The sequence below is a fragment of the Hemicordylus capensis genome, chromosome 2 (genome assembly GCF_027244095.1).
Source record: "Hemicordylus capensis ecotype Gifberg chromosome 2, rHemCap1.1.pri, whole genome shotgun sequence".
NCBI lineage: Eukaryota > Metazoa > Chordata > Lepidosauria > Squamata > Cordylidae > Hemicordylus > Hemicordylus capensis.
Window position 1 is genome coordinate 190,941,357 of NC_069658.1, and position 27,324 is coordinate 190,968,680.

At 46.2% G+C, this 27,324-nt stretch overlaps 3 protein-coding genes across 11 annotated transcripts in view; 1 reads left to right on the forward strand and 2 right to left on the reverse strand.

The window, feature by feature from the left end:
* The window catches only part of ATP13A1 (ATPase 13A1), a 65,949-nt gene extending 62,010 nt beyond the window's left edge, over window positions 1-3,939 (reverse strand). Inside the window, exon 1 of the mRNA XM_053291070.1 lies at window positions 3,474-3,939. Coding sequence (XP_053147045.1) covers window positions 3,474-3,779 — 306 coding nt within the window. The 5' untranslated portion in view covers window positions 3,780-3,939. The remainder of the gene's footprint in view (window positions 1-3,473) is intronic.
* Window positions 3,940-3,985: 46 nt separating this feature from the next.
* CHCHD5 (coiled-coil-helix-coiled-coil-helix domain containing 5) lies at window positions 3,986-14,612 on the forward strand. Of its 3 annotated transcripts, none has more exons than XM_053291082.1 (4): window positions 3,986-4,149; window positions 10,077-10,217; window positions 11,664-11,815; window positions 14,258-14,612. In XM_053291082.1, coding segments are annotated over exons 1-3 (294 nt in total). In that variant the 5' UTR covers window positions 3,986-4,147; the 3' UTR covers window position 11,815; window positions 14,258-14,612. The 3 variants fall into 3 exon arrangements, with proteins under 3 accessions (XP_053147057.1, XP_053147055.1, XP_053147056.1); XM_053291080.1 differs by having other exon boundaries at window positions 3,992-4,149; window positions 14,236-14,612; XM_053291081.1 differs by having other exon boundaries at window positions 3,992-4,149; window positions 14,261-14,612.
* A 9,470-nt stretch (window positions 14,613-24,082) lies between these two features.
* Window positions 24,083-27,324, reverse strand: part of LOC128342905 (LIM homeobox transcription factor 1-alpha-like) — a 160,176-nt gene continuing 156,934 nt past the window's right edge. For all 7 annotated transcript variants that reach the window (XM_053291072.1, XM_053291075.1, XM_053291071.1 and 4 more), the window contains exon 9: window positions 24,083-26,033. In XM_053291072.1, the coding sequence (XP_053147047.1) occupies window positions 25,879-26,033 (155 nt within the window). In that variant the 3' untranslated portion in view covers window positions 24,083-25,878. The remainder of the gene's footprint in view (window positions 26,034-27,324) is intronic.

Consider the following 27,324-nt stretch of genomic DNA (forward strand, 5'->3'; position numbering starts at 1 on the left):
CTGTGCCAGCTGTGCACAATGGAAGGAAACATAAAAACTAATAGCTGTGGTGGACTGGACTTCAGTTGCAGAAGACTCATTCTCCAATTCCCCACCCTCCCAGGTCAGGGAAATGAAGCCAATATTTCCAGGGGTGACCAAAAGAAGCCAAAAAGTAGAATGCTTTCTCCTCCTTGGCCTCATAGCTTGGCATCCTGGGTAACTGTCTCCTTCACTTGTCTAGTCTCCTGTAGTGAATACGAATATTCTTCTGACCAGCTGGCAGAAAAGTGTTTGTGAACTAGAAGAGAGCTGCTCCCCTGCTTCCTTATCCAAGCCACTTATGTGCCACAAATAACTAAACTATTGTGGCCAGGCAGGCTAGCAAGAGTGGTTATGGCCCAGCAACACTTGCCAATATGAGCAGGCTGGCCCTACATTTCCACAGGCCAATATTTTCCTCTAGTACAAAGGGAAATGGTATAACCCATTAATAAGTTATACAACTTCCAGGATTGTGTGTTTCTCCCAGTATGTACAGGATGATTTATCTGGCTCTACTTTTCTTTATTACTGCTGGAAGACAGTTTTTGACTACAGATTCAGGAACAAGCCTAAGAACAGGGTAACTACTGTTTGTTGATTAAAAACTATCAATAAGCAAAACAAGCCAACATATTACTTTAGCAAAAAGGGGGTGGGGAGAGGATGCAAAGGAAAAAGGAAAGACATAGTGATAGAAAATTTGTAAGAAACAGACCTTGTTTCTATCTGAATTATGAACATTTGCATGAGCATTTCTCTCGTTTCTTCTGAAAGCCTTAAAGATACTTAGCAAGTCTTTTGCTTCTTATATCTTTTTTACAGAATTGTACGGCTATCTGTGATTGAGGTGTGCACCAAAACCTTCTACATTTAAAATTATCCCTTATCTAACCATGTGTACTCAGGGATAAGTCTGATAAGATTGTAATGGGATTTGCTTTGCAGAAAACATAGAGTTGCAGCCTTAATTTGCTCTCTTGCGTGCCTCTAATTTGGGTGGATGCAGAGAACACAGGAACATGGGAAGCTACCTCATTTTAAGTTTTATTTATTAAAGACCACTGGATCCATTGAGCACAGTATTGACTCTGACAGCAGCTCTCCAAGGTCTCAGGGCAGAGATCTTTTCCAACCTTGCTGACTAAAATACTTTCACATAAGAGGCTGAGGACTGAAACTGAGACCTTCTACATTATATTATGAATTCTTGATTACTGAGCTATGCCTGCTCCCCATTATTTGTGAGATTGAAAAATAATGAAATCCGTGCACTGGAACTATAGAAATCTTGCACGGTTGTCAATAACACACACACACACACACACACACAAACCTTAAGTAGTAAAGGGAAGCCCAGTGGTTAGAAGAAAAAGAAGTTTGCGGAGGGTTAAAAATGCCCCTATGAGAATAAAAGGCTCTTGTCTCAAGGCTTTCAGAAGGCTTCAGCTGGCATCCCACTCCTCATGCAATGCCAAGTTCTGAGCTTTTGCTTGCCAAAGTTCACCAGATTACCACCTTAGCAGTGAAACTTTGACACACAGCCCAACAAAACCACAAGCAGCAGGGAGGTATCCCCCCCCCATATAAATGGTGACTTAAAAAAAATATGATAAACATTTTTATTCTTTGGCTTTTATCTCCTCTTAATCACTAGAGTCTGATCTAGTTAACCCTGTAATTCCCAAACAACATGCCAAGATATGCTAATATGCTGTGAGAAAAGCTGAAGCTGACTACCCCTACTAATTTGTGCATGGGAGACCTCATGTAACACGGATCCTGCTGAACCATGTAAATATACTATACAGGCAATATCATCTTAAAGGAGAGATGCACTGGGATTCCCTGATACAGCCGCTTACAGCTGACAGGCAGGAGGGAATTCCAGGACACAATATTAACAAGGTTACCCTGCAGTTGTCTGGAGAATATTTGCCTAGTATTCTAGGAGATAATCTGGAAAACAGGTGTGTGTGTAAGTAAAAGTGAAGTTTTCTTCCAATTTTAATCCAAAACCCCCTTTGTGTCATGAATAAAAATGTTGGGAAATACTGAGTTGACAAGGCATTTCCCCACAAGCTAAAAATATTCCTTAAAGTTCTTGTTTTAAAAAAGGAAAAGAGAATGAAAGGAATTATTTGTGTCAGTGCAGAATACTGTATGGTTCCAAAAATATCCATCACATTAGGTTTAGAGTCTATCCTTGGGTCATAGAGTAGATGTATCTCCCCCCTCATTCTGCCACACATGTGCATGCGCGCGCACACACACACACACACACACACACACACACACACACACACCTCTGTCCCAAAGGGATTCGGTCACTTACTTTCTACACAAAAGGGGCACCTTTGCAGAAAATGGGCACATGCAAGAGCTCAAATGACATGGAATAAGCAGCAACTATCATGTTCTACATGCTTATTGCAGAATAAGGGATTCATTTTTACAGAAGGAACACATAAAAGGAGGCAGTGGAGGAGCTCTGATAACTACAGCACATTTATTCTCAATTAATAGCTAGGACACCTACATGAACCCCATTCTGGAGAAGCGAAATATGATTGACAAGAACAAAGACTAACAAATACAAACATTAACAGACCTTTGCTGTTCCCCAACAATCCCATCTTTTCACATACACCATCAATTCTTGACTTGTAAACCCCTTCCAGGGATCCTCAATGTTGGGCCCCCAGATGTTCTTGCACTTAAACTCCCATAATCCCCAGCCAAAGGCCACTGGGCCTGGGGATTATGGGAGTTGAAGTCCAAGAACATCTGGGGGCCCAACATTGAGGATCCTGCTTAACCCCTTCAGGAAGCTTTGGCTTATTCTCAACCTCCTACCTCCACAAAGACCCCACAAAGCAGAGCTAAGTTTGTGCCATGACTCAGTCCCACATTTGTTTTCAATACCAGAACTCTACACGAGGACACACAGAGAAGAATAGGTTAAGGCTGCAATCTGATGCTCACTTACCTTGGACTAAACCCCACTAAACCTTGTAGGACTCACTTGTGAGCCAACATAGTGCTGCAAAGGGCTCTTGGAAGAGTGTAGAATCTACTGTCTCGTGACTAAGTCTCCACACAAGCGATTGGGAGGGAAGGGCTTCCAAATAAACTCGCGCCCGAGCATCTCTTTCCCCAAGAGTTCGGCATTGCTCAGGGTCCATTAAATCCTACCTGACATTAATTTGCCCTACGGTTGCCACAAGTGGTCCTACTCTTGTGCCTTTAACGGCAACCCTCGTAGAGAGGAATTCGGTAGGTGAAGTTTGCCCTCACACTCACTGCATGCTTCCTGCGCTGAACCCTTGCGTGCTCACAGCTGCACAGGCGCGGGGCTAGAGAAGAAAGAAAGAGAGAAAGAAAAAGAGGCGCCTCTCCCCGCCTCGCCCTCCGCTCGTGACTTTTGCTCCCTGACCCGGCACGCGACTGACCCAGCAGCAGTAGAGGAGGCAGTGGACGTTGACGCTCCACAGGCCGGCCAAGGCGGTGAGCAGGTGCACGGCCCCGATGGCGGCCAGGTAGAGCAGCGCGGCCTCGGGCGCCTCGGTGCCGGCGGCTTCCCCCGAGGCCCAAGCCCAGGCGCACGGCCCCCAGAACCACATCCAGAGCGGGTAGAGCACGCAGAAGGGCAGCACCGTGCCCCACAGCAACCGCGACCGCCGCCGGTAGGGCATCACATCCTGCACCAGCTCGTCTCCCGGGCCCGGCCCGGCCCCGGCTGCTGCCGCCGCCGCCATCCTGCTTCCGGGAGCCCCAGCTGCCGCCGGCCACCTCAAGGCTCGCCGCTTCCGTTTCCGGGGAGGGCAGTTCTTCCTACAGATCGGTGGCGCATGCTCACTGCTGAGGCGGCGCAAAGCTGCGCGCGCTCAGCCTTTCGACGGCGTTCTCGCAACCCAGGCTTCCTCCCCTCGCGCCAGCTAGTGATACACGTGGCTGTCAGGGAAGCGGTTGCGGTAGCTTCGTCACGCATGCGCCGAAAGCATCATCATCTGAGTCAGGGTTGCCGGTGTAGGTGCTTGCCTCCGGTAGGCATGCGCAGAAGAGTACCCTAGGGAGCATGCGTGCTCCGAGGGAAGGCAGGACCTGAGTTTCTCCTTCAAGCGACATGTGAGTGTGGCTTTCTAACTTTTCGGCCCCTTTCCCGGGCAAAGAGAAGATGTTGTATATCATTTCCCAGAGTTTGATCTGAGTCTGGTTTGTTGCAGAATATGTTTTGAGTAAGAGGATAGGAGGAGTCTTGCTGGATCAGACCAAAAAGGTCTGTCTGGTCCAGCAACCTTTTCCCAGCAATGGCCAGTTAGTTGCCTTTGGGAAGTTCGTAACCCAAGGCAAGAGCCTTCTCGCGTTCTTACCCACCCAGCCCCGCCTCCCCTTGTATTTTGCATCTGCACATGGAAGTTCATTTTAGTCATCAAGGCTAATAGCCTTTGGTAGACTTACGTCATTGCTCCTAGAGAAGGAGGGTCAAGTTCACTGGGACAAATCCTTATCCGTAAGAGATTCACAGCTGGCTGCCACCATCCACTTTATTTTGATTTGGGAAAACCCACTCTCCACACAAGATTTGGGGGGTGGGGGGTTAAAGTGCCCCTAGAAGAGGCTGAGCATTTCCTAGGCTCCAGAGGTGTGTGGACTAAGGCAGACCCAAAATGCAGAGTAGCACACTTCAGCAACAAAGGTTTATTATCAGATGAAAAGAAATAGATAGGCACTAAGGTATTTTCACAGAGCAGATTTATTTATTTATTTGACATATTTGTATACTGTCCAAAACTTACGTCCCTGGGCAGTTTACAATAAAATAATATAAACAAAATAAAAAGGTTAAAAAACATTCCAATAATTTAAAACAATCCTAGAAACTATTTAAACAGTATCTAATTAAAAGTCTGGGTAAACAGATGTGGAATGGAAAAATACCTTTTCAGAAAGCTGCTTTGTAATTGCTTTGTAGAAAGTGTGTTTGAAATTCAGTGCCTCTGTGAGATGGAGAAGTACAGGCCAGAGAAAGTGATAAGTTGGCTATCCGCCCAGAGCAGAAGAAGTGGGGGTTCGGAACAGCGGGGAGAGATAGACTCCCTTGAATAGTAACTGTATTGTTCTAGGAATGTGGAGGTTTCTTCTATTAATTAATTATCCCTCTGCTGTGAAATAGAAATAGAGCGCAAAGTCCAGCCTCTATGCAAGCATATGTACGAATGTAATGAACTGATTGGTTCTTTGGGGCTGAATGTTGATGCCCAGCTATGTAGTTATGCCAAAGTATAAAAACTTGTGACCCAGGCAGCTGGGCACGTCTCTCAGGTTTTACCGTTAGGTACTGGGAGCGTCACCAGCGCTGGTTTTTCAATAAACGGTGATTTTGCTTCCTTCACTCATCCTTGTTTGTTTTGGTTTGTGGTAACTGGGCCTCCCAGGTAACACAGATGAGTCAACTGCCTTTTAAAAAATTGTCAGAGAAGGGAGGCTCTTATTTCAGTAGGGAGTACATTCCAAAGCCTCGGGGCAGCAACAGAGAAGGCCTGTCCCTCAGCAGACACCAGATGAGCTGGTGGCAACTGCAGATGAACCTCTCCTGATGGTCTCAATGGGCAGTGGAGATTCATGGCGAAGAAGACGTTCTCTCAAATACCCAGGGCCTAAGATGTTTAGGGCTTTCTAGGTTATAACCAGCACCTTGTATTTTGCCCAGAAACCTACTGGCAGCCAATGTAGCTCTTTCAATACTGGAGTAATATGGTCTCTCCAAAATGACCCAGAGGCCAACCTGGCTGCCGCAGTTTGTATCAACTGCAGTTTCCAGACTACATATGAAGGCAGACCACATAGAACACATTATAGTAGTCAAGTCTGGAGGTTACCAGTATACAGTGGGTATTGAAAAGAATCACCCCCTTTGATAGACCTTAAATTCTGGTTCCCTTACATCCTGAAATGAAAACACAAAGAAAATTCCCTTCACCAGCTGTGCTTATCCAATGCAACCTATAACATCCAACTGAAAAACATCACAATTACAGTCCAGAAAAAGTGTCAGAAATAAAAAACAAGAATTACTGAGATTGAAAAAGGATCAAACCCCCCCCCCCCCAATGTCAATATTTTGTTAAACCTCCTTTTGCTTTAATAACAGCCTTGAGTCTGTTGGGATACTTCTCTATCAACCTTGCACATCTAGACGGAGCAATATTTGCCCACTCCTTCATACAGAACTGTTCAAGTTCGGTCACATTGGATGGTAGGTGTTGGTGGACTGCTGTCTTCAAATCTATGGGATTTAGGTCTGGGCTCTGACTGGGCCACATGAGGACGTTCACTTTTTTCTCCTTCAGCCACTGTGTGGTCAATTTTGCTGTGTGCTTCGGATCGTTGTCATGTTGAAAGATGAATCTTCTGCCCATCCTCAACTGTCTGGCAGAGGGTAGCAGGTTTTCTTCCAGAATCTGACGGTATTTTGCCCCATCCATTTTTCCTTCTACCCTAACGAGAGCCCCAGTCCCTGAGGCAGAGAAACACCCCCACAACAGGATGCTGCCACCTCCATGCTTCACTGTAGGTGACCGAACTTGAACAGTTCTGTATGGAGGAGTGGGCAAATATTGCTCCGTCTAGATGTGCAAGGTTGATAGAGAAGTATCCCAACAGACTCAAGGCTGTTATTAAAGCAAAAGGTGGTTCAACAAAATATTGACATTGGGGGGGGGGGTGATCCTTTTTCAATCTCAGTAATTCTTGTTTTTTATATCTGACACTTTTTCTGGACTGTAATTGTGATGTTTTTCAGTTGGATGTTATAGGTTGCATTGGATAAGTACAGCTGGTGAAGGGAATTTTCTTTGTGTTTTCATTTCAGGATGTAAGGGAACCAGAATTTAAGGTCTATCAAAGGGGGTGATTCTTTTCAATACCCACTGTATGTACCACTGTTCTGAGGTAGTTTATCTCAAGAAACAGATGCAGGTTGCATATTGGCCAAAGCTGATAGAAAGCATCTCTGGCCACCACCTCAACCTGGGACACCAGGGAGAGGTTTGTGTCCAGAAGCACCGCCCAGACTGCATACCTTTCCTTCTGGGGAAATGTGACCCCATCCAGAACAAGCAGATCAAACCCATCTCCTAGTTCCAACCCCACACAATAAGTACCTCCATCTTATCTTGATTCAATCTCAGTTTGTTATCCCTCATCTAGCCCATCACTGTCTCCAGACAGGCATTTAGAGAGCTTTCTCCTGATGATGTTGACATGGAGAAATAGATTTGGGTGTCATCAACTTACTGATAGCACCCTGCACCAAATCTCCTGATGATCTCTCCCAGCGATTTCATGTAGATGTTAAACATCACTGCAGTCAGTATGGAGCCCTGAGGGACACCATACTGAAATTCAGATTCTGAAGAACAATAGTCTCCAATAGACACCATCTGGAACCTGCCCGAGAGGTAGGAGTGGAATCACTGCAAAGCAGTGCCTCCCACCTCCAACCCCCTCAGATGTTCCAGAGGGATACTATGGTCTATAGCAGTGTTTCTCAAACTTTTTGGAGTCAAGGACCGCTAAATTCTTCGTGCAGAGTTTCAAGGACCGCTACATTCTTCATGTGCAGTTTCCCGGACCAGCAGTTAGTAAAGGGGTTTCAAGTCTGTCTATCTATCTATCTGTCTATCTATCAGACTTCTATACTGCCCAAAACTTGCATCTCTGGGCAGTTTAGAATGAAAATAATATAAGCATTAAAATAATTAAATTTGGAATCTTTTGCAAACATGGAATATTAGGGGTTCTTAACCTTGGGTCCCTCAGTTAAACTCCCATAACCCCCAGCAACAATGGCATTTGGCCATTATGGCTGGGGATTATGGGAGTAGAAGTCCACCAACGTCTGGGTACCCAAGGTTGAGAACCCCTGAATCTAAAAGCCTGGGTGAACAAATTTGTCTCCAGTATGTCTGGAGTGGAGGTGCTTGTGATTACTCAGTGGAGAGGGGATGTTGGGCCATTAGAAAAATTCAAAAGCTACATGGGGCCAATGAAAACAACATACAAGCAAGCCCCACTGATGCAAGAGGGAAACAGCGTTCCCTCTCAAGGCGCCTCGATCACAACAGGCAGCTGGGTTTCAATCAACCAACCTTTGGCTGCAAACAATGAGCATGCAAGAACCAGCAGCCCTTCAAGTGGCGCCCACTGCCATACTTTTTCCTCCATGCCCCCGCATCGCATACAGTTTGAAGCTGTAAAGATAGGGAATAAGATAGCTGTAGGAAGATCTCAGCAGCACGTGGAGGCAAGGCACAAGAAGGGTCCCATGCCTCCGTGATACTCTTCCTCTTCCGTGCCATGTGCAAAATTGAGTAAGTGAGTGCCTTGATTTCAGTTGGGGGGGGGGGTTGACTCCCAGTTAGGGACCGGCACTCAACCCTTCGGGGACCGGCAGCGGTCCAGGGACCGGTGGTTGAGAAACACTGGTCTCTAGTATCAAAAGCCACCACTAGGTCCAAAAGGACCAACAGAGTCACATTTCCTCTGTCAGTTCCCAATTGGAGATCATCCATCAGGCTGACCAAGGCAATCTGCATCCCATAGCTTGCCCGAAAGCCAGTCTGAAATGAGTCTAGATAATCAAGACCCATTGCAAGAGAGAGTGAGTGAGCAAAGTTTTCAGTAACCAGGCAACAAATGACACAATAAAAGAAAATAACTTCCCTCACGCATCAAACTGAACAGATCCCTATCTTATTACTCAGGGGCAGGGGTCTTCCTGCTGTCTCCAGCCTGTGGCCTTCCCATTCCCCCAGCAACTTCTCAGCCACCTGTTCCTAAGGACACTTTTGGGACATAATAAACAAACAGAACAGAGCTTTCTCTTCTTTTGCTGGTGACTATGAGTGTAGTTCCTGCCCAGTCCTCTAGATTGGCCCTTCCGTTTTGATTTCCCAGGCTTTCCCCTTCTTAGGAAAATGCCATCCTCCCAGCAGTTACTCTAAGGAAGGCCTAGTCCTCCATCAAATCCTTCCTATTACTACAATTTATCTTCCATGGGTTTGTCTAATCCAGGCCTTCTCAACTTAGGCCCCCCAGCTGTTTTTGAATGACAACTCCCACAATCCCCAGCCACAGTGGCCAATAGCCAGGGATTATGGAAATTGTAGGCCAACATCTGCAGGAGGACTGAAGTTGAGCAGCCCTGGTCTATTTCAATTTTAAAGTCGCCTGAGCCTATCACCACATCTTGTGGCAGTGAGTTCCAGAAGCTAATTTTGTGTTGAGTATTTTGATTTGTCTGCCCTGAACACTGAGTGACCTGCATTTTAGTGTTAAGAGAGGGAGGGAAATTCCTCTTTCTCCATATCCATTAATGATGAAGTCAGTGCATTTGAGAATGTTCAGAGTGCCCTCCATAACCATAGGTGTCCATGCTCAGCTGGGAATAGGGAGCTGAACTCTTGGGCCAGAGGTTGTGTCTTCTAGGAAGATTAGTCCTTGGCATCTCTTATTAAAAATTAAGCATTGCCTCTTCCTCTGGATTAGCTATTTCTCCATAGCTACTTGGATTCTTGCTCCCCCCCACTTACTGTTTCCTTTATGGCCTTTGATGAGTGTCCCCCAAGACAAGAGTGGGTACTAAGTATAGTCTGAGTGAGAGGAAGGGGCGAGCCCTTTGGAATCCTTCAAACATTGAGCTGCCAAATTAATAATAAAAAAAATAGGTTGCATGATTAAAGAACTCCAGTTGGCTAATCATATACAGTTGAATTGAATACACAGGTCAGTCTGCATATATTTGCACATAAATAGTTTTGAAGAGAGAAAAAAATATGGTTTCTCTGTTTTTAGACTGGCACCATATGTGAAGAGGTATTCCCTCCTTTTGTCAAAGAAGGGTGAATGCTTCCTTTTGAGATCAGTTTTTTTTAAAGTATTGATATTAAAAATAATTAACTTTAAAAAATGTTGCCCGGTTAATTCAGGGTATCTTTTGTAGTCATTCAAGAGGATTTAACCCTAATACTATTGTGTGTCCACTCCAACAGGCAGGCTGCACTGGAGGTGACTGCACGGCATTGCCGCAAAGAAACGGAGCAATATGCCCAGTGTGTTGCTGCCAATCCTTCTACCTGGCAGCAGGATTGTCACCAGCTCAAACTTGACATGGCCAAGTGCACATCTTCCCAGTAAGTTCCCCCCGGGAGAATGGCATTCTGCAAAGACTAAAGCCTTCAGATCCAACGATGTGAAGGGATGAATCTTAATTCGTTTTAGAAAACCCACCTCTCTTTTTTGCTGTGCCTATGGGTATAATTTCATAGTAAGGAATGGTCCACCCCCAGCACAGTACCTCCAGTGACTGTTGCTGGTGTCTAAGTTATGCTTCTTTTTAGATTGTGAGCCCTTCGGGGACAGGGTTCCATCTTATTTGTTTGTTATTTCTCTGTGTAAACCGCCCTGAGCCATTTTTGGAAGGGCAGCATAGAAATTGAATGAATGAATGAATGAATGTGTGACCTGCTCTATATAGGGTGTGGGCCTCAGGGAAAGCCTTTACTCAGTAAACTTTCTATGCACATGATTGCTCATGTTTAAATTCCCTTATGATGCATCCTGTTCCACTCATCATGGCACATCAGCATTCATCAGCCTACATAGGTGTACAGCTGGCATGCTAAATTAACTACTGAATGGGCTACTGCACATCACAAGTGCATTTAAATATGATTGGGAACACATGGGAAGCTTACATGGGTGAAAGCATAACACTAAAAGTTTAAGACTTTTAAGTGTCATGTACTAAACGATAGTTACAAATGTATGTTAAGTGCCAGAGATTGATCTGTCAGAGGCAGTTTGTACTTCCTTCAGTGGATCTTGGTGTCAAGGTGGGGTGGGGTGGAACCAGGAGAAAGCAGGTTCCAAGCTATCCAGCTTGAACATTCAGGTTTTGCCTGAGGCGTTGCTATCCACAACCAAGCTCTCACGACATGCACCTCCTTTAAATTTTCTTTTAATTCTCGTCACACAAATAAGTGGAGCAGTAGGTTCCTTGTTGCTCTGTAGGAGGGTGAAGCTGCATCTCCAGGTTGGGCTCTTTCCTCAGTCCCCGGTCATGTGTCTGCTTGGGCTGCAGGCAGCCGGAGCCGATACAGGGAAATCCCCCAATGCACCACACTCTTTGCATTGTGGGATTTTCCCGGCCTCCAGAATGCCATGCTGCTCACCACAGTGGTGCTTGTCTGGGAGCGCGACATGGCAAGTGGGGCAGCAGCATTGCTTATGTGGAGGAAGGCAGGAGCGACCCTGCCTTCCCCTCGGCCCTTCCCGCCTCCAGGAAAAGGAGGTTGTTTGTCCGACCTCATTATTTTGGTAATTCCTACCTGTGAAGCTGTTCAGTATAATAACCTCCATTTTACAGATGTGGAGTTTGGGACTGGGGAGGTAGCTTGCTTAAGGCCATTGAGTGGATTCACAGTTGAAGCAAGGTTTGAGTGGAGAGCACATCTTGGCTCATACTCGTAGCCACTACAGCACGTCCGCTCTTAAAGCAGGCCATCTCTCCCAACATTCAAAGCAGAGTTCCCACTCCAGCTATAATGTGCTGTTTCCCCAACATTTCCCTATTGCAGCCCAATTGTACAGAAGATTCGCCGTGATTGTGCCGAACCGTTTGCTGCGTTCGAGCAGTGTCTTAAACAAAACCAGGCCTCTGTGATGAACTGCAGTGAACATGTCCATCAGTTCCTGCTCTGTGCTGACCAAGTGAAACTGGCCACATAAGGTTGGTGTCCCACTGCTGATGTGTCATAGTTGTCAGTCTGTGTTGTTCATATTTGTGTGTGTGTGTGTGTGTGTGTGTGCATGCGCGCAAATGTATGTGCACACATGCATTTATGTATTTATATAGCACCATCTATATACCTTGCACTTCCCAATAAGTAAGAGGACAGATCCCTGGCCCTGAAAAGCTCACAATCTAGAAACAGGCACAAGGAACACAAATGAGAAAAGCGGAGGCAGGGTAAACCGAGGAAGAATATGTGATTATTCCACATACATATACTTTAATTGTAGTAGGATATGAAGGGTAGGGGTTGTGCCAAAAGCTCCATGGAAAATGTGGGTTTTGAGGAGCGATAGGAGAAGCTATGTTGAAAGTTCTGAATTTTTTTTAGTGAACTAAATCCCCTGCTAACTTGGCAAAGAGGCATCTTTTAACGTGGCGATTCTCTTTATTTAGCAGGGGGAGAGTAACTGGCCCTATTCACCCCCAACCCAGTACCTCCAGTGACTGTTGCTGGTGTCTATCTTAAGTTTCTTTTTAGATTGTGAGCCCTTTGGGGACAGGGATCCATCTTATTTATGTATTATTATTCTGTGTAAACCACCCTGAACCAGTTTTGGAAGGATGGTATAGAAATCAAATCAAACCAAATCAAATCAAATCAATCAATAAATAATAAATGCTGCCCCTAGCTACCTGCCTTTCCAGTGTAGCTGATATGCTGTTACGGAATGTTCCTGAGCATTCTAACAGCTTAAGGAAGATGGATCAGTGATGGAATTCTGAAAATCCATGCAAATTCCAGTGGAAGTGGTAGTTTAGTTTGGCTGGGTGGTGCTGCAGTGCTCACATAGGCGTAGGAGGAAGCTAATGGGTGAGTTATGAGAGGAAGGATAGCTGAAGACAGCGAATGGAGCAGGTTGGAGGGACAATATGGCAGGCCATGGGAAACCGTATCCTAGGGATAGGATCCTGTTAATGGAAAGGAGCAAGGGCAGATGAAGCTTATGATTGAATATATCCATTCAAAACTGTAGTTGCAGATCAAAACTGAGCTGCCTTCCTTGCAAAAGGCTGATCTCTCTTGCTCTTCCCTCCCAGATGTTTTTGGATACTTATTATGGATACTTATTAACATTCTGTCCTGCCCTGAAGAGTCATGGCACTGTAGTCTTCTTGTAAAATCCAGGACCCCCAGGCTCTTTGCATTCATTTTTAAGAGGAACTGTTGAGGTGTATAGTTTTGTGGAAGCACTGAAAGCTGTTCAAAGCAATTGTTTATAAAATAGAAATGGAATAGGGAAGAAAAGGGGGAAATAAGCAACTTCAGGAACTGAAGCTTTCACTGAGGCACTTCACACGAGCAGTGTGAAGCGCTGAGAGGAGGTTTGTGGGGAGAGTAGGTTTGACAATCCCTCACCTGTCGCTGGGAGGGCAGATCGCCTGCCCAGACAAGCAGCAGCTTCACTCTGGTGCTCCTGCACCAAACCAGAAAAACGAGGTTAACGGAGCACTCGCTTAAGAGGGTGGCTGAATATGCGGGCTTGCCACCGTGGAGCCACTGAGCTCTCCCTCCAGCCCGCTGGTTCTCACAAGTGAGCAAAACCACACTGGGCTCCCTTAGCCCAGTTTTGCTCGCTTGCAAGAATCGCCTCACAGTCCTAGACAATGAGGTCACCTCCTGAACAAGTACTGTGCCTGCTTCATGAGACAGATCTGGGAGTGGAGGAGCCAAATGACAGTGGTGCCAGTGGAAGAAGCCTCTCATCTCTCCCACAGAGGCCACCAGATGGCAAATGACCATTCTTTGCTTATATAGACAGACAGTTCTAAGGATAGCAACCCAGGAATGATAGCCTTGAAACCCAGATTGTGTGAGGCACTCTTGTCTTTAAGGAGTTGGCATAGGCAACCAGGAATTATGCCCAGGTGAGTCCAGGAATTAGGTCGAGGCCAGTGGCAGAGGTCAGGCCTTTTTTTGTTTCTTATGTTCCACCTCTGTGGGCAACAGTGTCCAAAGCACTGATAACATTCCCAGGTGCTGGTTCCTGCTAGTCACCATCCTCCCGCACAAATGCATCAGGAAATATCTCTGTGGCAACACTTCCTGACACGTTTTAGATAGAAAAATATGGCACCCTCAGGAGCCGGCTGCTGTGAAGTTTATCAGTGCTTCAAGTGCTGCTGAAACTGTTAATACCAGAGGCATTTTTTAAAAAGTGAAATTGGGGGGAGCTTTACAAAAGTAAGCTCCCTACCTTGAAACTTCTTCAAAGTTTTTAAGTGGGTGGGTAAAATTTCTGCAAGTTGGTAACTTTTATAGGCTTAACAACAAGGCTGTTGTAATGTAAAAATTGGAAAGAGATGACTCTTCCATTTGTGCTGTGTGTATGTGTGTGATTTTCTTTTCTCCACAGTGTAAAACAGTATTTTTCTCAGCAGCCGCCCAGCCGTACTGTGGAGTGTCTTTTGGACTAAAGGTTCCTGCTTTAGAACTACAGGAATGGCAACAGCACCATAGCTGTCTTCAGCATCCTGTTAGGACAGAAAAATTCTCCCCAGTCTGGATACCATTTGCCTGGTCATGGCCACCAAATGCCACCCCCGTTTGGTGTATTTATTGACTGAAGCACAGCGGCTGATTGATAAACCGCGGAAGCCACATCACCATGGCAGTGATAACTGGACTTTATTCTCAAAGCTAAAACTGCCTGTTGGGAGTTCAAGATGTACATTTTGCTGGATCTGAGCCTCATCCAGGCAAGGTGCAATAAACTGTCGTCACAGATCAAAACAGCTATTTCTGGCTTTTCAGTCCTAGCGGTACGACTTAGCAGATGGAGGTGCAGGTCATAAAGGTACATCTATGCTGAGGTCTAAACCAGTGACGGAATGGTCTGCATGGAAAGTCCATGGACAGAAGTGGAGAGGAGTCCAGGGTCTGGTTCTCACCATTTTTCTGCTGTCAGAAGTTTGGAGGGGGAGCCGTACATGCTCCTGATACTCAGTCCTATGGGTGGCCAAAAAGCCAGTTGAAGTACCAGGAAGTGATCGTGTGCGAGACGGAATTGTCATCTTTCAGCACAGGCAACTGACATCGGTAATCTTGGATTTGAGGAGAGGAGTTGGTCAGCTGCCCGTGCCGACAAGCTAAGATTGTAGCCTTGCACATGATCACTCCTTGGTCCTCTGACCGGCTTTTCAGCTGCCCTCACAATCAAGCCTCAGGAGCGTGCATGCCAACTTATGGCAGCAAATGGCTTGCGAGAACCAGCCCTAACTCTCATTCTCATGGATCTTCCCTGCAAGATCTATACAGCTTTGTCATTTTGGTCTAACTTTTAAATTTGGCATTCCTTTTTGAAAAAGCAAGAAAAGTAAGAATCCTCCTTGGGTGTCTTGTTCTATAGCCAGTAGAGGGCACTGTCTCAACAACGGAGACACCAGTTTGATTATAAATCTGTGCTTCATGGTAAAGGATGGTAAGCAGAATGACACCACACACACTCTCACTCCCTTGTGTCCATGTATTTTGATAGTTGTTTTCGATTGATTAAAACCCTCTGGGTAGATTAGAATCTACAGTACAGATTAAGTCTATGCACACGAGCAGCCCTACCTAGGTTGTGGGATTCCTGGAGGCTAGGACAGTGAGTCCTGGCCTCCTGATAGGCGTGTGCTCAAACCAAGGTTTGAGCAGCAGATCGAGTCCTGGTTGAGATCGGGGAGCGGGAGCTTTAAGAAAGAGGAGAGCAGATCCTTACCTGTTCTCTGCCATCCCATGCAGCTTCCTGTAGCCCATGCGTGCACGGACACCATGTGCGTGCTGGCTCCTGTGTGTGGGTACTTGGGCTGAGCGTCATCCCAGCTGGAAAGCTGCATGGGGCAGCAGAGAGCAGGTAAGTACCTGCTCCACTCTTTGCTTCAAGCTCCCGCTCCCCAATCCCAACCAGGGCTCGAACCTTGGCTCAAGCACATCCCTACCTCCAGAGATCCGCACTGCTCCATCGTGTAGGTATGCAACGGTGGGTTGATGTCAACGGCTCTCTGGGGGGGTGGGGAAGGTAGGTGAAACTCTGCCTTTCCTCCCACCCAGTTGTGAGTATAGCCTTATTCTGTCTTTAAAAAACCATTTCTTAAAGACAGGAAACAATCCAGCCTCTACCCACCTTTTGAACCAAACTGATTTTATGATTTGTGTGGCCTAGTTCTCATTCAGATGGTAAACTTGCATCTAGGCTGTACTACTAGAGAGAGGTGAAGGCTCCCATGAGTACATGTTCCTCGATAGCAAGAAAAATAAAACGCCTACACCGAGAAAGCTGGCATGTCAAAGAGAAGAGTCCTAGCCTAGCTCTCTCCCTGAAATGCTTGTTTCAGGATGCAAGAACATTTGTGTTGGGGAGTGTTCACGTATGTGAGCCCCCACCCACAGTCTGGAGTAGTACAGCCCATATGTAGGTTTACCACACTGAGAACTAGCTTGTGGTTAAAGGTGGTAAGGGATAAATTAGCTGAGTTAAAAGTTTTCTGAACATGTGGAATTGCTTGATGCTAGTGTGGAGAAACACGCTATCTTTTTTGGAGTCTGCAAACTAATGTGTGTTGGGGAGGGCTGGGCTGATGCAGGCAAAATATACTTGTTTTAAGAGGAATGGATCAAAATCCAAACTCAGAAGAGCTTGTAAAGGGGAGGGTGTTGAGGCCTCATAGCCAGATGTAGCCTTTCTAATTATTAGAAAAAGGTGCTGGAAACATGGAGTTCTAGGATCTTCTCCTAGCTCTTTGGATGATTACCACTGACTGTATTACAGAACGACAAGACTGCTTTCTTAATTGCCTGAAAATTGGGTCTTCCCGTCTCATCCTATGGGAAAACCCTTTGTTGCTTAGAAATCTACGTCTAAAATAATTCCTCAGCTGTTATCATGTGTATCGGTGCAAGCAAGGTGCTTTGACAGTCTTGTGCTTGCAACAACTGTGTCAGATTGGCCATCCTCATTCCCATTTTGTAAATGAGAGGACATGGTGCACCACCACCACCTCCACCCCCAGAGCTTCCAGCAGACCTGGAAGCTGAACCCGTTTCCCAGATGTGTCTAGGTAGTGGTTTCCTTCATGAGTGCTTTTAGCACTGTCGTGAGAGTAAAAGGTACCTCAAGGAAGAGGTACAAATGGCTGCTGAGAAAAGTTTGCACCACAATCCCAGCTCTGGACTGTACCATTTGACCTCATTCTGTATCAACTAGCACTGATCAAGAATTGGGATCCACCACAGGCCATGTGTGTCTTGTGGGCAAATCTAATGCTAACCACTCTCTTCCATTTTGAAATATCCTTAGTTAAGAAGACTGCTCCTTGGATTTCATTAGATGCAATAGCCCTGCTGCACAGATTAGTTGCATTCATGTTCCGTTGATTTAAGACAATCACGACTGGTGTTTTCCATTGATTTCAATGGGACATAGGCACAACTCACAATCTCTGCTCTGTGGCCATTAATGTGCTTTGAAATTTTTGGGAGGAAGCCATGCGTGTGATCCAACGGCTACAAATTGCTTGAGCTCTGGACTGTTTTCACTTTTGTTTCCTCCTTTTTTGCAACATCATAATCTTGTTTTCCTGTAGGAGTTATATGAAAGCTGATTAATTAATTCTTTAAATGGGTGGTAGGTTTCCTGAGCGGGAGTGCCATGGCCCATTAGTTTTTTGTCGACCCCCCTCCCTTCTCCTTCCACCTCCCCCAAGTGATGAGGTCAGAGCTGTTGAGAACCATTGCACCGAGCCAGTGTTCCATTGGCCATCACCGTCCTCTCTTTCCAAGTGGAACCTTTTATGCCAGCATGGCACAGATTAGCACAAGCAAATGGCCAGCCCTGCCTTTAATTCCTCATCCAGAAAAATGTCCTCATTTTACACCCTGCTTCTCGCTGGCTGTTGAGAATCCCCATTAATCAGCAGCATAGCCTTTGGTGTCGGCGGTCTCCTTGGGAGAGATGAAATGCCTCTCTGAAATGAGCAGAGAGCAGTGCAGGAGCTGCATTCCATTCACACACACACACACACACACACACACACACACACACACACACACCCCTCTACTATTTTTGATTGGTTTATGGCCAGCCAAAATGAAGACAGGCATGAGAGAGGGCGGATGGAGGAGCTGGACAAAGCAAGCCAAGAGTTCAAAATGTTTCCCAAGCATAGCATTGATCAAGCGTTTATGGGTCACTTCACATGCTTACCCAGTCAACGATTCTCCTTTCATGCCGAAGCCGGTGAAATGTACACAAGGTAATATGTACAGTGGCTGATCCATATGGAAATCTGCATTCTTAATTAGTTCCTGCGTGGAAATGGCAATATAAATGGTGACCTTAGGTATGTGTGGAGCAGTTGGATGGGTGCACACATGTGAACCAGTCTATTTCTTTGATTCAGACTTCTTTTCCTCTGCTTGCAAGTAATGAACACAATCCAGCCAAACTTAAGAACTGTCAAGTCCCATTGATATGAATGCAAGAGTTCAATGCAGAAATGTTTATGGGTGTTGGCTGTTGTTAGCCATAGCCAACAAGCATCTATTACATTCATACAACTGTGCTCCACACGGTAGTCAGAATGTGCTGCTTGAGGGGAAGAACTGCATTTCCCCTGGTACAAAATACTGAGCTTTGAATGCTGAGGAAAATGCAGTATCCCCTAAAGGTTGGTCTCTGGGTCATCTCTGAGAGACCATGTTACTCCTTTACTGATGGAGTTACATTGGCTGCCAATAGGTTTCTGGGCAAAATACAAAGTGCTAGTTGTAACTTACAAAGCCCTAAACGGCTTAGGACCTGGGTAGTTAAGCAAGCGTCTTCTTCATTACAAGCCCCACCGCCCACTGAGGTCATCTGAGGAGGTCCGTCTCCAGTTACCCCCCACTCGTTTGGTGGCTACACAGAAACGGGCCTTCTCGGTCGCTGCCCCGAGATTGTGGAATGCTCTCCCTGCTGAGGTCCGATCCTCCCCATCTCTGGCGATTTTCAAAAAACACCTTAAACCCCATCTTTTTGCCCAAGCTTTCTCAGCTTCCTAGTATTTTTGGGTTTTAATCTCTGGTTTATTTTTAAATTGCTAAATTGTTTTTAAGTTTTTGTATATGTTTTTAACTGGTTTTATGTTATTGTAAACCACCCAGAGACAAAAGTTTGGGGCGGTGTACAAATTTAATAATAAATAAAAATAAATTAAATTAAATTAAAAAAAGAAGTGTTGTAAAAGGGGAAACCTGGATTGCATGAAACAAATTAGAAACAACAGTTGCTTTGTTACCACCCAGGACCGGGGTTCCCTCTAATTTTTTTCATCTGTGTGAGGAATTCCTTTTGTTCTGGGTGGCAGTATCAAGACAGTATGTGTGCAGTGCACATGCATACAGAATGTGGCCTTCTCGGTTCAACCTGAGGATCTAAAATAAACTGAGCAGACATTTTGTAAAAACCTGTGTGTGTGCACACATGCACACACATTAAAGGGAACACTGCTCAGGATCCATAGCACTATTGTAGAGCAGGGGGTAGGCAACCTTGGGTCTCCAGTTGTTGTTGAAAAACACCACCTGTCACCTCCAGCCACAATTTATTGTTGTGGAGTTGTAGTTCAACAACAGCTGGAGACCCAAGGTTGCCAACCCCTGTTGTAGAGGATGTTGAGGTGCAATTCTTGCCACATGTACTGCTGCACAGGAGCCAAGAGTTGTGTCTTAACATCTTTTGTGACATTCCAAGAAACCCAGAGATATACTTCCTGAACTGTGTACTGCTTCATTGGCATCTATCAAAGTATTGCTGTCCCAAGAGACTGCTTGGGTGTCAGGCCAGCCCCAGCTTCAGAACATCTTCCCCACAGTGCATAGGCTTGAGGCGGTTCCGCTTGATGATATACTGTAGAGCAGTGGTTCCAAACCAGGGTTCCTCCAGATGTTGATGAACGACAACTCCCAGCATTCCCAGCTACAATCATTGTGGTTGGGGATGCTGGGAGTTGTAGTTCAGCAACAGCTGGAGGAACCCAGGTTGGAAACCACTGCTGTAGAGTTTAGCCTGAACGCAGCCCCCTCCCTGCTGACCAGTCTTCCTTCTAATCTTTTTCATCTGTGTGCAGAATGAGTTTTGTTCTGGGTGGCAACAGTAGGCCAGTATGTGCACACGTGTATTCCAAGGGAGGCCTTCCTGATTCAACCTGAGCAGGGTAAACATTAACTGAGTGGACATCAAAAAACCTGTGTGCACATGCACATGTGCATGCCTTAGCGGGAACACTGTTGTGGATACATGTTTATGGTGCTTCTACAGTGGCCAAAATAGGCTCATACCAATAGAATATTTGATGATGAGTGGGTATGGCAGCTGGGTGGTAGATGAAGATTGGCCCTTTCTCTGCAAAGCAGTGGTGTTAAATCTGATTAGCCACACCGGTTCCCTAATTGGTTGCCATTTTGAAGCCTGGTTGCCATGGAGTTTCTGTCACTGATATGAGTGTAGCCCTGGAATGATCCATTGTAGTCTTGTCCTGCCCTCTTCAACTGTTCGTTTATTGACGACTGATTCTGAGGCAGGCCTGTACAGCTTGTGACCGGTCACACCAAACATAGCCTGCCAGCCATATATCTTGCAGTCTCAAGTGAGCAAACAGAAAGTGGACGTTTTTTGTTTTTAACCTGGCCCTTAGTGGGCTGTCATACTTGCGTTTGGCCCAGTGGAGCACGAGTCGTGCAAGCCTGGTCCAAGGAAGGAATTACCGCTCTGTGTAATTAGTGCTCAGGCTATAACGGTTCATCTCTGTACTTCCATAGGGTGGCTTACACGAGTTGGGTAGCATAGGTAATTGATCCTATCATGATCTCTTCCTTTGTAGAATTTCACCTATGCTCAGTTTAAATCTTAAAACAGCTTGAAAATGCAGATGGTTTGTCTCAGGCAAACGTGGCCTTTCTTTTCTTTTAATTTCCAAATGCACATGCAAAGACATCGGCACAACACAACACTGGATCACGACGGGCATGAAAAGGTGAGATTTCAGAAGGCCTGACATCTGGAGGGCACCAATCGATGTGGGCTTGTATCACAGAAACACTTAAAAAACATATGCTGGGCCGCAAATTAGTGCAAGCTTCCTGGGGGTTGGGTGGGGAGGTGGCCAGGATAACATACACAGAGAACACCATTTACCTGGACATTTTGTGCATATCCTATTCATTTCAATCATTCATTTGGGAGTGTGCATGTGTGTGTAGAGGAAAACCTCCTGCTGGGTGTGCCAATACAACCTTTGCCCTTAGTAACAGAATGTTCAGCTTTAGGCTGCAGCCATCCATCCCCATCCATGTGCTTGTTCCATTCAAATCAGTGAGGCGATCCAGTGTAAGAGAGTGCAAGGCTACAGCTTTAAAGTCCATCTACTTTAGTCCCCAAATGGATCTAGAAATACCGGATCATGGGGGGGATCACAGCAGAGCAAAGTGACCTGTACAGTGGTGCTACAGCCTCCGGCCCTAGCACTAGTAGAACGATCTTTCTGGAAGAAGGCAGATGTAACACATATAGAGCACTGGGGCCAATCTGGAAGCACCATCACCACATCCAGGATAAATATACTATTCCTTTCTGCAAATTTTAGTCAGAAGCCAGCTGGGCACATACTGATTGGATGGTCCTCCCACTCCCAAACATCACCAAGACTGCCCCCCTCCCCATTTAAAGACAGTTTCCTTTAACCAGGTGATGAATGGATCAATACAGGAACCTTTGTACGGCTATTTTTTTTAAAAAAAAACATGGCCAACTGTCTGCCAGAAACGTGGGGAGAGGCAAGGATGACAGCTGAGTGGGCGTTTGATTTGCTGACATGGGCACCTGGCAATTCAGTTGTGAAGCCTGACTCACCCTGACCCTGGGAACTCTCTTTTCCTGTTACATCTATCTTCTCCCTCTGTGGCCAACTCGAGAACCTGTTCATCTTGTGAAGACTGCCAGCGTGGTGTAGTGGTTAGAGTGCTGGACTAGGATCGGGGAGACCCAAGTTCCAATCCCCATTCAGCCATGATACTTGCTGGGTGACTCTGGGCCAGTCATTTCTCTCTCAGCCCAACCTAATTCACAGGGTTGTTGCGAGGAGAAACTTAAGTATATAGTACACCGCTCTGGGCTCCTTGGAGGAAGAGCGGGATATTAAAAATGTTTAAAAATTGAGGGGGGGGGAGACTGAATGTGCATGTCTGTAGAGTTCACAACAGTCAAACTGCTTGTTCTGCTTGTCCATCTAAACCAGGCCTGCTCAACTTAGGCCCCCCAGCTGTTTTTGAACTACAACTCCCATAATCCCCAGCCACAGTGGCCAATAGCCTGGGATTATGGGAATTGTAGGCCAACATCTGCAGGAGGGCCGAAGTTGAGCAGCCCTGATCTAGACTAATATCCTTTATCTTGGCTACAGCAGAAAAGCTAAAAGACAATGAGGGACACCCACACACACACACGAGGTACAGAGGATCAGGGATGTGCCCTTCCAGTTCTACATACTTTGTATTAACCCACATTGCTTAAAACCTATCCTCCCCCTAAAAAAATCCATCAAAATGCGTTTAAACCAGGCCTGTCTGATGACTTGTATTTGAAGGGATACTTTTTTCAGAAGAGAGCCACCTGCCATACCTATGCCATAGATGATGATACTTTTTTCACCTCTTTTTTTTGGGGGGGGGGGGAAGATATGCAGATTAATATAGACTATATACACAGTTGCCTTTAAGGAAGGTGTGACATCAGTGGCCAGTCTGGAAGGGAGACATCTGGTTTTGTAAAGGTTGCTTCTGTACATAAACATTTGTTATGTAACATGTTGCCTCTGGGCATATCCCAAATATTTGCCTTGCTTTATCACCTCACAGATCATCAGCAACCAAAAGGTCCTCCCCATCATCACCACTTAATGGTTCTGCAAAGTGTCATGGGGTTCCATGGATAGATCGCAGGTTAGAGGGAAAGCACTTTTTTTTTTGGTGCAAAATCCAATTTCTTTGCCATGCTCTTGACAAATAGACCCTGATGGCAAGCTACAAGGGAGATCGATGGAACTGCTACAAAGTCTGCTGTGTGGCTAGGAAAGCCATTCTCTAGGGCCCTGGAGGGGCCACCTCCTATAACATCTCCAGAAAATGTTAAATGACTGATGGAAGGTACTTTGAACAGATTGATAGGAAGATAGAGTTTTGGTCATATTCCCAGGGAAAGGACAACACACTGAAGTGTGAAATACTGTGGATGAGTGGTGTTCACCACTAAGGATTGTCCTTAATTTTTGTGGGCAAAGAATGCTGAATGAGAAGGCATTTTACATATTTGGTAGCTGACCTCATCTGATTGGGGAGACTTGGTACTAAGGCAGAAGGAAACAAGACAGACTGGTATGCTGGCATAGTGTTCAGTGGTGTGGAGGGCAGGTGCACTGCTGAGCTGAGAACAAAAGAGAGAGATTTACAAGGAGTTCTCAAAAATTCAAGTGTAGATTGGATAGTGAAGAATGCATTTGGTAGAATAAGGCCAGCTTTCTGTATAAACCATCTGTTACGAGGTCCTTGGAATTCCTTGACTCAATATATAAGTGTACAGTATATCTACACCACAGTCATAAGTTGTGGAAGTCATTTACTCTTTCTCAGAAACCCTGAAAACTAGTTCTGAGAGGAGGGCTGGAGAAATCTAGCTGATAATGCTTAGCAGCCTCATTAAAATACAATTCCCAGAATTCTTCGGGGAGGGGGGCGCGGAGTGAAGCCATGACAGTTAAAGAGGTAATAAGGTCAATGTAAGTGTCTAATGTAGAAATGTACTAGAGATGTGCACGGAACCACAGAGGTGCGGTCCGGCGCCAGCCTCCCTTTAAGGGCAAAGGAGTTTGCACTTACCCCTCCCACCGCTTTCCCCCCGCCGGCGCTCTATTTTAGTGAAAGGTTTTGGGGGCGGCAGCGTTCCTCCCTGCCTCCCCTGCCCCTGTTGTTGGCCGGAAATACCGGAAGTAATGAGCGCACGTGTGTCTGCCGACGCGCCCTCCCGCCCGCCGCACACATCGCATGCTGTGTGCGCATGCAGCATGTGACGTGCGTGGCAGGCACACACGCGCTCATTACTTCTGGTATTTCCGGACAATAACGGGGGCAGGGGCAGCAGGGAGGAACTTTGCTGCCCCCAAAACTTTTCATTAAAACAGAGCGCTGGCAGGGGGGTAAGCGGCAGGAGGGGTAAGTGCAACCCCCCACCCACCCTTAAAGGGAGACACCCCACCGCCGGCGGACCAGACCAATTTCGAACCGGTTCAGAGGCCTCTATAATGGCCTCCGGACCAGTCCGTGCATATCCCTAAAATGTACCCTATAGTCAAACAAGACAATACATCTCTGTGTGTGATTAGGGCCTATGTGCTTGATTTTTTCTAACACAAATTGCATGTGCTGGGAGGCGGGCGGAGTGTCAGTCTGGATCAGCACCCCAGCGGAGGGTGGGAGGGGACATTAATTCTTCCCTTCCTGCGATTCCAGCCTGGATCAGGGTCCCCACGGCTGCTATTTGCCCCCTAAAGAAAAGCTTCCACTGGTGCCCATTGGCCATTGCTCTTCTTTATGTACCAGCTTCTTGAAAAAGTGTGGCTACATTTTAAATCCTACTGAGCTGAGAGCCAAGCCATATATTATGATAGATGTATAATTTGGCCTTGTGAGTGGAGTTTTGAAACAGCAGCTCCAGATGTGGGGAGTCAGGACTGATCCTGGCTGTGGTATGCAGGAAAGGGGCCTTCAATGCTTTCCTGCTATGATGAATACCATGTCCCAAAAGCTAGTACTAGGGGGTAATGGAAGCTTCCCTTCTAGGACTAATAGCAGCTTTGAAGGTGTGATTTTCATTGGGATTGCAGCACAGTAGGAAAGGGTTAAATCTCACCTCCTTGTGCCCCACATCCTGATCGCCTCCCCACCACTTTTTAATTTTTTTTTAAAGGAACATGCAGGGCCAGACTATGCATTTAACATAATGAGGCTATTCACACGATGGGGCGAAATCGGGCTAGTGGACTGGAGGCTAGCCCAATTTTGCCCCATTGTGTAAACCACCGGGCTCGGCTGCGAGCCCGGTGGTTCCTGGGCGGGTAACCCGCCTAACTACCCCTGCCCGAAAACCAGGTTTGCAGAGTGAGCGCTCTGTAAACCTGGTTTTAAAGATCGTGAATAGCCGCGGCGTGGCTCCACGCCACCGTTACTTACGAGCAGACCCCCGGAGGGGAGGCGAAAAGCCGCCTCCCGGCTCCGGGGGTCTCCCCAGTATGCCCTGCCTGCTCGCACAGGGCATACTGGAGCTTCCGGGGGCCACGTGGCCCCCGAGCTTCCCAGCCCCCGCCGGCTCCGTCACAGAGCTGGCAATCATGTGGGCGGCCGATGCGGCCACCCAGGGCTCCCACTCTGCTCGTGTGCAGGAAGAGCAGGCTTAGCCCGTTCTCCCCGCTCACCCTTCCAAACCGGGTCTCACTGATCGTGAGACCCGGCTCAATGTGTAGTTTGCCCCTGAGTTCTGCCAAAGCCAGCGTAATGTAACCAGGAACAATAAGCTGGAGATATATAATGGAAAGTAACACTGGAAGCCTTGCCCTTACCACCAGCCCAAGCAAGATCTGTCTGACCTCCTGTCTTCACTGATGCTGTGCCAACCTAGCGTTAATGCCCTACAATTTTTAACACCAAACACACAGCTACAATTACAGCAACACAATGTGAAATAGTAGTCCCTCTATAGGATGCTCGGTGAAGGGAGGGGAGAGGCAGTGTAGCAAAGTCCTCCAAGACTCAAATGGTCGGCACCCAGGAATTCGCACTCAAAATGCCCGACAGCTTCCCATGCCTTATTTGCTCTGCAGGGTCACAAGAGGTCTTCCAAACAGATCGGTTTTGCTGCTCCATGAAGTCCCCCCGGCTTCTAAGCCCAGAGCGGCAATATCAGGCGGAAGAGCCAGGGATGTCCCCATGGTCAGGAGGTGAAGTAGGAGCTTTGCATGGAGTAGAGCCGGTCAATGGGGTTGCCCACTCGGGTCTGCAGGAGGTTGGCCTCTGCTGCCGAAAGCAGGCAGTCACCCAAATGGCCGATGGTGTCGCTGTCCATGTCATGGAAGACGCCTTCCGAATCTAGGGTTGGAGAAGGAGAGAGAAAACAGGAGGTTTTGGGTGCATGACAATCTTCTCTGCCTCTGGAGGAAGATACAGGCCACAAAGAGGCATATGGGAGGGCTAAATTAAAGGATTTACATAACTGAGGCCTACATTTTGAAAAACATTTTATTTTATTAATAACAAACATTTAATTTGTTATTAAATTTTTACGCCCAGTTGGCTCTAGGTGGCTCACATAAATAAAAACAAAAAAGAACAAAATAAACAAGCCATTAAAAACCATTAAAATTTAAAACCATTTAAAAATCACTAATGGCCAGGCTAAAAAGGTGTGTTTTTTAGGGCTCCTTTAAAGGCTAGTAAAGCTCTTAAACCTCAGGTATCTATAGAGAGGGCATTCCACAGCCTAGATGCAGCTACAGAGAAGGCCCCATCCTCAGTCACCATGTTGAAATGGAAGTCACAGCTGCACACATAAAGAGCTTCCTTTTTGGCCAAATAGCAGTAAAGGGTCCTCCCCTGCTGCAATCCCAATCCAGATTAGGTTTCCACATGGCTGCTATTTACATTAATGATGATGATGATGATGATGATGATGTTTATGTTGGCCCTAAGACAGTGTGTGTGTTTCTGCTTGCACACATGCATGTTTGCATAAATACAGGAGTGGTCACCCCTTCAGCTCCCAAGCAATCTAAATGTGGATACTAGGGTTTATTGTAAGCTTCTTCTTTCCCTGTTGCACAAACACCTGCCAGCACATCTGACCCTGCACTTTTTTCAACCAACAGAAAGGGACAGGAAAGAGAGATGGGAGAAAGAGAAATTCTTTTCAATGTTTCTTTTGTACTGTTATGTAACAGTTGTATATCTACATATACTGTTTAAGTACAGGTCCATGAAAGTCATCAATAAATGCCTTTGACTAGTCAAGTAATCTTGCAACATACTATTAGTATAAGTTTATGAAGACTGAAAGGAAACAGTATATTCATCTTCATTTTCTGCCTCTACTAACTGGGCAAAGAGGCACCTTTTACCGTGGTGATTCCCTTTATTTAGCAGGGGGAGAGTAACTGGCCCTATCCACCCCGAGCATAGTACCTCCAGTGACTGTTACTGGTACCTACCCATCTTACTTACTTATTTAGTATATATCTATGTAAACCACTTTGGAAACTTTTGTTGGAAAATGGTATATAAATCATCATAATTCATTCTCTAAGCCAGCCACGCGTGGGGATGTGGCAAGGCTATGCGTGCTGGCGAAGGAGGTGCCTGATTGGCTGGGAGTCAGTTGGGCACT

What these genes read in the sequence shown, in the direction of transcription:
- CHCHD5 (XM_053291082.1), top strand. An exon ending in GCCAAGTGCACATCTTCCCA is followed by an intron (nt 10,218 to 11,663) that starts GTAAGTTCCCCC and finishes TCCCTATTGCAG; the next exon opens with CCCAATTGTACAGAAGATTC.